The 8,982-nt window shown below is 45.6% G+C and overlaps 1 protein-coding gene across 1 annotated transcript in view; it reads right to left on the bottom strand.

Annotated features, from left to right (window-relative positions):
- Positions 1–6,376: 6,376 nt before the first annotated feature.
- The window catches only part of IL17RD (interleukin 17 receptor D), an 82,433-nt gene continuing 79,827 nt past the window's right edge, over positions 6,377–8,982 (bottom strand). The window contains exon 13 of the mRNA XM_043976092.1: positions 6,377–8,929. Coding sequence (XP_043832027.1) covers positions 8,817–8,929 — 113 coding nt within the window. The 3' untranslated portion in view covers positions 6,377–8,816. The remainder of the gene's footprint in view (positions 8,930–8,982) is intronic.

The following is an 8,982-nucleotide window of genomic DNA, read 5'->3' as shown; positions in this document are numbered from 1 at the left end:
ATAACAGCAGCACCTATCTCCCAGGGTTGTTGTGAGGATCAAATGAGATCATATTAAGTACCTGGCATATACTAAGCTTTAAATAATTGGCAGGTATATGACATATCTATCTACATGGAGAATGGAAGCCACTTGAGGGAGGTACTATGTCAATTTTGTATTTGTGGCTCCAGCATCTAACCCATGCCCGGTTCATGGTTGGCCTTTAATATGTGTATGACGAGTGACCGACTAGGTATAAGCCCCCTGGCAGAAGGGAACTTTGCTCAAGAGGGAGAGGGCCCCCTGGGCCAGAACACTTCTCACTCTTTGAAATCAGGTCACCAAGAGGCCAGCCCATTTTCCTCTGTGGCTGGTAGGTCATCTGTGTTCAGAGGGCAGGACTCTGCTTTAGTATAACCAGGTTCAGGTGGTTTCTCACTCTTGCGTTCAGAGGAAGAATTTCATCAAACACCAGACTGACAAAATATCAAAATGTGACTTTTATTTGATGCAGACTTTTTCTAAGTACAAAAAGTACATCTCACAAACATCGGTCACTGCCTATTGTCAAACATAGACACAATTATGTACAAAACAAATGAAAAAATTACTTTTTTAATGTCAAAATATAGCCTATTTCTCAGTCCGATCTGGCTATTTTTCTTCCACAGAGAACAGAAACATCAGGATGAAAAGAACATCATTCATCCACAGGTTGTTTTTTTTTTTTCCCTAGAGTTTAACACAAACATGCTTTTAACCTCTGAAAAGATTCTGTTTTTTACTAACATAAAGAAAATCGTAGTTAGCTACTCTCTAAAATGCATATTAACATATTTGGTTTTTTTCTTTAACAAGAGTTTTTACTGCTTGCTGGTCTCAGAAGAAAATTTTAACGGAATTTATGGAGGTCCAGAAAACTGCCGTGTGTTGGGGGATGGTAAAGAAAGGCTAGACCATGATTCATCTGACAAAGATAAGGGAGGGGTTCTTAGTGGACCACAAGTTCAATGAGTCAACAGTGTGATATAGAAGGTGATGAGAACTTAGAGGACATGGAGAGGCATGGGTAAGTCGTCAGCTTAATTAATAAGGAATTGATAGACTCTCTGTCCTCTACCCTGGCCCAGTGATACCAGGAGTCACAATTTCTGGGTATCACATTTCTGCCTGAATACCGACAAGCCTCAGACCATTCCAAGGAGAGTGACCAGGCAGGAGAACTGCGATCACACCACAGGACCACATGAAGAATGGTTAGCCTGAAGAAGAGCAGACTCCGGAAAGACCGGAGAGCTGTTTTCAAGGACTTGAAAGGTATTAGTGGTTCTCCTTGGCCCCACAGGTCAGAACCAGGACCAGAAGATAGAAACTGCACAGAGGAGGATTTCGGCATGACATCAGGAAAAGCTTAGAACAGAGTATTTCCAAGTGTTCAGGGCTGTGCCTGGAGGTAGTGAGTCCCCCCTCACTTGAGGTCTGCAAGGCTGGATGACTTCACTGGGTGTGCTGGATTGGGGATCACTCCCCATGCTGGCCACCAAGGAGCCTTCCACACCTGAGATTCTGATTTCTTTTTAGTGGTTCTCCCAGCATGCTCAGCACCAGCCCGATTCTTACTCAAACAAGGCACAGATTGTGTCCAATTTGAGATGCTGGGCTTTGGGTGGAAAGGGGAATAGCAGGAAGGGGGAAAGATCCTGAGGCTACAACACAGGTATCATGAGTTCAAGTTGGCGGACTTATCTATATCCCTGACACAGGAAGGGCAGGACTCACTAGTGGTTCTCCCCGAGGAGGAAAGGACCCGGCTGCTCTTTCTCCACAGTAAAGAACAACACAAGGAAGCCAGCTTCAGTTTCCCTAAGGAGCCGTATGAACAAAGAAGTCCCAGGCTAGAAGGGTGGGTCGGATAATAGCCTTGGTTATTGGAAACAGTTGTAGAATCGTCTTTTCTGAAAACCTAGATGAGGGTGCCCAGCCATATGTCTGAGAGAAGCAGGGGCTGCCTTTCCTGCAGGCAAGGCTAGACACGCCCCTAAACCCACAATTCTGAAATCTGAAGCAAAGGGATGTACTTACAGCAAGACCACTCCCTTTGTTTCCATCTGTTGGGAAAAGGGAGATAAATATGGCATTAATAACCTAACACCTCATAAGAATTTCTACTTTGGCTCACAAAGCTTGTTGAGAAAAGCTCTTTTGCATGTGTTATCAAAGGAAGCATCAGTGAAACATTTATATCATATTAGGTCCCGTCAGATTGAGGAGAAATCAAGGATTCCTTATCTGCAGAAAGAGAAGGCCACGCTGGGAGATAATCCAAAAGTTTCTATTGGGTATCCAAGCATGTGTCTCGTTAACTGTGGTGTGACAGGTTGGTGTCACCTACTCCCCAATCCCACCGTTTGGGCCAATGGAATTCAGCCACACGGAAACATGCGGGGTGGTGGGGTCAAGCTGACTCATGATGAAAATGAGGCTGCCAGTTATTCACCCCCAAAACATTGAGAATTAGGGATTGCAGCTGTCAGTGTTTTTATGAGGAGATGCCAGTGTGTGCTCAACTCCATGTCAGGATCAGCAGGGCATGATCTATGCCCCAGGTAGCAATTGTAAAGCTCACTCAACAGTAAGCACTTTAGCACTCCCTGCCAGGGGAGCACCATCCTCTCCCTGCCCTCAGGGAGCTTATTGGGGTTAAGTGACTTGCCTAGGGTTACATAGCTACTAAGTGTCAAGTGTCTGAGGCTGGATTTGAATTCAGGTCTTCCTGACTCCAGGGTCCATGCTCTACCCACTGTGCTACCTAGCTGCTCCCAAGGGACCTACTTCCACACATGAATGGCTATACTACAAAAACAACACTACTGAAAAAAAAATTAAAGTTAAAAAAATAACACTACTGAAATGACTTCCTCACCAACAGGCTGCTCAGAAACTATGAATGAAAAAGGACCTGAACATTCTTCTATGACTCATTCAGGATCATTTAATAACCCTCGACACAAGGCATTTATAAGAGCAAAAATATCCATAGCAACTTAATAACTAAGCACCAATGTTCTACTTTACCAATTCTTACTATGCTAAACTCCGAGGAAGAATAAGTACTTTTGGCGCCCTCTAGATATGGCACCCCAAGGCAAAGTCCTGGTTGTACCACCTTAGTTATAGCTCTAATCTTATTGAATTGGATACTCCTTCAAGTGGCAGAAATTGTAATCTACCCATAGCCTCCTATAAATCTTCCACAGGGGAGTCCACAAGCATATGTACAGTGATGAGTTACGATCAATAGCCTACAAACCCCTCTGTCTATATACAGGATGGTCATTTCCTAAGCGACTCCAGCTTGTCCTCAAAACTACCCTTTCTAAATTTCCCTCTTAGGTGATAAACTTCTCGATGAACAACGGGTTCAGGTCAGTAGGTTATCCACACCAACAATCTTGTGTTCATGTTGATTTAACCTACTAGTGAACTCCTTTCAATAGTATTAACTTTCTCTTAGGGCAGGGAGAGTAAGAGCAAATATGCAATCTAGAGCCCACCGAGAATGTGGCTCCTCTAAACCCATCACTCATCATGATTTCCTTCCGAGGGGGAGTGCTGACCCAGAGACAGCTATGGCACTGTCCCATCCCCAGGTAGGTCTCAGTGAAGATGAAGAAGGGTAACAAGAAGAGCGAGATTGGGACACTGGACAATTGGCTTTTTGTTTTGTTTTTTCAGCTCTGCCCAAATTAGACTTCCATAATGAGGCTTTGTTTCTTTGTATACATGTAAGAGCAACATTGGCACAGTGGATAAACAGCTGGCCTCAGAGGCAGCGGGATCCAGGTTTGAATTCTGCTGCTGAGGCTAAGTCTCTTCACATCCAGTTCCCCCCAAAACTCTCTAAGACTAGTAAGTTACAAAAAGAATGCCAGTGTGGGCTGGCAGGAGTCCCCACGTAAATCAAGATTGCAGATCTGAACCAAGCCAAAACTAACTGAATTCCCAGGGCATCAGAAACACCTGTATTACACTTGAAGCTTCAAGACGCATCTCAAACCAAAGGGAACCTTTTAAAATTATCTGCTATTGCCAAGAGATTTGTTCCCTCCATGGGTACGATAACTGACTCTACAAGATACCATGCCCACGACCAGCATGTACCAGATGACTCGGAAACCCAGAACTTCTCTGTATGTTGCCATTTCCTATTGGTGGCTTTTGCTCAAGTGGCATCCACATCCTCTTGGACCCAAACCTTTGTAGAAGTGGGTCCCTGTCCCCTGAAGGTTGTCTTTAGGTCATCAATGTCTGCTACAGTTAAGAAACCATCCAACCTAACAAGGCCCCGGAGGATGATTTCATCACACTGAATTTGGGTTTTCAAGTGGCTGGGCCACATCGACCCTTTACCTAATCTATCCTCATTGAATGCGTTTTAATTTGTACTTCTCTTGTTGGTGATTCAGGGCATCTTTTTTTTAATAGGTTGCTGACTGTTGGCATTTCTTATCTTTTGGCCATTTACCTATTAGGGAATGATTTTGCTCTTCTATGTTTCTATCCAATCCCTATTAATCTTGGATGCCAAACTTTTCATTTATTAGTACCCAGTTTCCCCAGTGCTGTGCTATGTGCTGGGGATAAAACAAAATGGTGGTTTCTAACATATGTCAAGCTGCAGTAATTTGATTTGTGCAAAAATTTGATAAAAATTGTTCCTTTGCCGTTGTTTCATGAGGCATTCTTGTAGTTCAAAAAGACAAAAATACTCCCTCTTGCAAATGCGCTGTGCAGCCGCCATGTTGGAAGTAAACTGATTCTGGAGGCCAGCACAAGGGTGAAGGTGGGGAGGAGAGGGGAGGAGGGGCGGAGGGGCGGGTCTCTTTCAATCAAATATATCACTTTATAGAAGAAACCTGTTCCTTTTCATCAGGTGTCTTGACAATATCCAAGCAGCTGCACATGGCCACATATTTGATGCCAGAGAGGAGATAAGCACGTCCCTGTAACTGGAGGCTACCAGCTGCCTGCACAAAGCCCTGGGCTGATCATTTGCATTAGGGAGCACTCCCTGGGACTTTATGACTTAAACAGCTGTATTACTTGCATATGGAGAGAAGAGAAAGGCTGTCTTGCCTTCCCCTTCTCTCTGGCTTGTGGCGAGTCCCGGGGAGGAAAAAAGGTTCTCTTATTACTCCGGCTCACTCTTTCTCTCTCTGCTGGTTCCCCCACCTCCACTGTTATGGAGAATGGAAATACATAGTCTTGATTCCCAAGATGACAATAATTCAACAATATTATCAGTGACTGCAAGTTGGGGAACAAGCAATGGATACCTGAGCTTCACTTGAGATACTGTAGTACGCATGTGAGTCAGTGAAAAATACCATCAGTAAATTCTGACCTAGAAAACTGAAATCATGTCAAGTAGTTGCAAAGAATAAGGTTGTGCCTGTTACCCGAACCTCCCAAAGCAGTTTCATGCTTACAGGGCTCAAAGCCCCAGTATGCTGGGTAGAAAACATGTGGATGGAGCGTGGCCTGGAGCAGGGCATCAGGGAGAAAATGTCGTCCAAAAGCATCTATTGGGGAAGGTTGTGGTGTTAAGATTCTTCAATGTCAGTGAATCTAAGTGTCTTGTCTTCTTTAGCGACAGAAGTATAGAGGGTGATGCAGAAAGACAGTCACTTACTTTGTCCTTAAAAAAAACCTGCCCCCAGCCCACGTACATCCATTCAACAGCTCAGTCAGCAATATCAAGACAGCTTGAGCTGTGTGACCCTGGGCAAGTCACTTACACCTCATTGCCCTGAAAAAAAAAATTATAAAATAAAGACAACTTGGCATATCTCATAGAATTTCCGCTCTTATCACTGGAGGGTCAACAGTGTTAAAAGCTGAAAACGGACTAAGGCTGGTTTGGGCACAACTATATTGGCATGGAGGTAAGGGGTGCAATGAAGGATCAAGAATATCAAAGCATGACATGGAACAGGCACCAAAAGACAGACAAACAATTGAAAAGACTTAAAAACTCACCAACCCAATGACTGTTTGTGATTCTGGAGGGCTGATGCTACCCCACTGCCTAACAAAGAGGGGTTGTACTTGGCACAGGAGACCTCTATTTTTTTTGGACATGGCCAATGCAGGAATCTGTTTGACTTGACTATGTGTATTTGTGATAAATGGGTTTTTTTTGGTTTTTGGTTTTTTTGGTGAGGCGATTGGGGTTAAGTGACTTGCCTAGGGTCACACAGCTAGTAAGTGTTAAGTGTCTGAGGCTGGATTTGAACTCAGGTCCTCCTGACTCCAGGGCCAGTGCTCCATCCACTGTGCCACCTAACTGCCCCATGAAGGGTTTATTTTAAAAATTTTTGTCTTCCAGTGCGGGTGGTGGTGGTGGTAAGATGAGAGAAAAAAATTTAATGAAGCCAGAGAGAGAGACAGAGGCAGAGATAGGCAGGCAGGCGGAGGCCTCTTCTGGGCAACATTCTGTAACACAACCCAAAAGGGACGGTCTTTGAACCATGGTGCCATTGTGAGCAGGTCATGCCACACTAGTCTCATTTCCTTTTCTGACACCAGTAACCAGATCCTTGTGCCACAAGTCTGCCAAAGACGTGGTCTGCTTAGACATGAGAAGAACATCAGATGCATTTTATGCTCTCCTTGTGGATGTGATGGGAAGTTGTGGGCTGGATGGAGGGATAACTGGACGGGTTTGGGCCTTGATGAAATACTAGTGAGTGTGCAAAGGTCAATGGGGAAGGTGAGGGGCCACAGGAAGATGGCCACAGCCCTTTCCTGGTTGGCGTTTTTTTACTGGAGGAAGGTAGAGAACGCAGGATTGGCAGATTGGCAGATGACACAAGGAGGAGACATCTATCACACTGGATGATAGGATTCAACAAAACCTCAACAAACCATGGATGAGCTGCCTCAAATAAGCCAAGACTCTATGGGGATAAAGTTGGACACTAGCTGAAAAAACCAAGTATGGTTAGCCAATCCATGGCTCTGGTGAAAAAGATCCAGAGGATGGGGAGGGGCAGGCACGAGTCACCACAGCGATACTGAAGCAAGCTAAGAGAATGCTCTCCTAGGCCCCATGCAGGAGGCCGGAGGTTCCTCTCTTCTCTGGCCTGCTCAGACCATACCTGGTACTGTGCTCCCCATCTGGGAAGGCTGTGGGCTGAGCAGCCACATGAGGGAGGCCAACCTGGATGAGGAAGAGACCCGAGATTGTGCCATAGGAAGATAGGTTGGAGGCAGAGGAGGCTGAATCTGGAGAAAAGAAAACTGGCTGGAGGTGGGGTCGAGAGTCGTCTTTGAGCACTAGGGCTGCCCTGGGGAGGAGCCTTGTTCTGTTTGGCCATGAGGGCAGAACTAGCAAAGACCAACAGAAGCTGTCTAGAGGAGACCTTAGGCTTGAGGTCAAGAAAAGCTTCCAAAGGAAGAAGCTGGCTTAATACGGACCAGAGGCCGTGGGCTCCCTCTCACTGGCGGCCTTCTGGAAGAGGCTAGATGGTGGATGACCTGCTGAGAATACAGGGGCAGAGAAGGGTTGGACTAAGTGACCTTCGAGGTCCCTTCATCTCTTAAATAAAACCAACGTACGTCCACATGTCCTGACCTAGGGGAATCGTGACCGAATCATGGATCGTGTATTGAAGAGTGACCTGGAGGAAGGTCATGTACAACACAGGGGCTGGTTCCTGACATATTTCCGGTTGTTTCTCAGTCTCCTAAGAGCACGGATTTAGAGTCGGAAGGGATGATTCAGAGGTCATCCCATCTAACCCTCTTATTTACATAGAAGAAAACTGAAGTCCAGAGGGGAGGTTGAGGAGCTTATTAAAGGTCACACTGGTTGTTAGAGACAGAATCCAGGCCCTTAAATTCCAAATTCAGCACAAATTCTACCACACTGTATTTCCTGTCTACACTTAATTTTTACAAGTGGGTTTGTCTATACTTACATAGGTGTAGATTCCTGTTACTTTTATCAAAAGGGACTAGGTGGCAGTTCTAGAACATAGAAAAACCTATGTTTCTATAATTATCCCTTCCACACTGGCAACCTTGGAAAATCCACACCTAATTTTTTGGCGCTCTCTTCGTGCCAGAGAAGAATGAATGTATGGGGTGTTTACAGTAGCTTATTATAAAATTGGGGTTATTTGGTCACAGGCTCTGTGTCGTCTGCGACTTCTGAAAAACTCCCTCTTCCCCCCAAATTTCCACTTAATTTCTGATGCTGAGCCACAATATATCGAAAGCACAAGGAGGAAAAGTCAAGATGTGGAAGGGATAACTTGTTTCACTAAAGATTTTTGTCCCGTCAATGTTTTCAACCGAAAAGGAGGGAAAAATCCACATATCTTCTAAGTACCACCAAAGGGGGCCCGACACGGGATAAAGCAGAGTGTGATTTCTCTTTCTCCACGGATGCTCTTCTTTTCTAACGTCTCTCCTCCCTTCCGACCTGTCTAGAGGAGCCGCTCAAGATCCCAGGACTGGGAAGAGGCACAAAATGGTGGGAATACGTGAACGTGGTCACAAGAATCAAGCTGATTCGGGGCATCCTGCGCTTTTCTCTGAGCGTCTCTTGAGAAGCTCTGAGTCTGCAGAGGAGGGGTTTTACCAAACCCAAGGGGGGAGGGAGGGGCAGGAGGTCTGGTACTGGCCAAAAACTCCCCAGAAACATCCAAACTCAGGGTCTTTGTTCTTTCAAGTAGGCGAGGGGGCAGGGGGAGGGGCAAGGGGCTGACTGACACCCAGGTGCTGTCCGCGGTCACTAAAGTGGCAATGCATGAGAATCCTCATTCGGGTTATAATGGGCCAACCACCACGAGTTCATCGGTGATACTGTGCCCACTGAGTCTGGCTTTACACACTCCAGAATCACTGCACTTGGAAGGGAGGGCAGGGGGCTCCTCTTCACCTGGAGAAGAGAAAGAAAAGAAAATGACAAGGGGAAAGGAAGGCAGTGAGCCT

The sequence above is a fragment of the Dromiciops gliroides genome, chromosome 1, assembly GCF_019393635.1.
Source record: "Dromiciops gliroides isolate mDroGli1 chromosome 1, mDroGli1.pri, whole genome shotgun sequence".
Taxonomy (NCBI): domain Eukaryota; kingdom Metazoa; phylum Chordata; class Mammalia; order Microbiotheria; family Microbiotheriidae; genus Dromiciops; species Dromiciops gliroides.
This window is presented reverse-complemented; position numbering and strand designations above follow the sequence as displayed.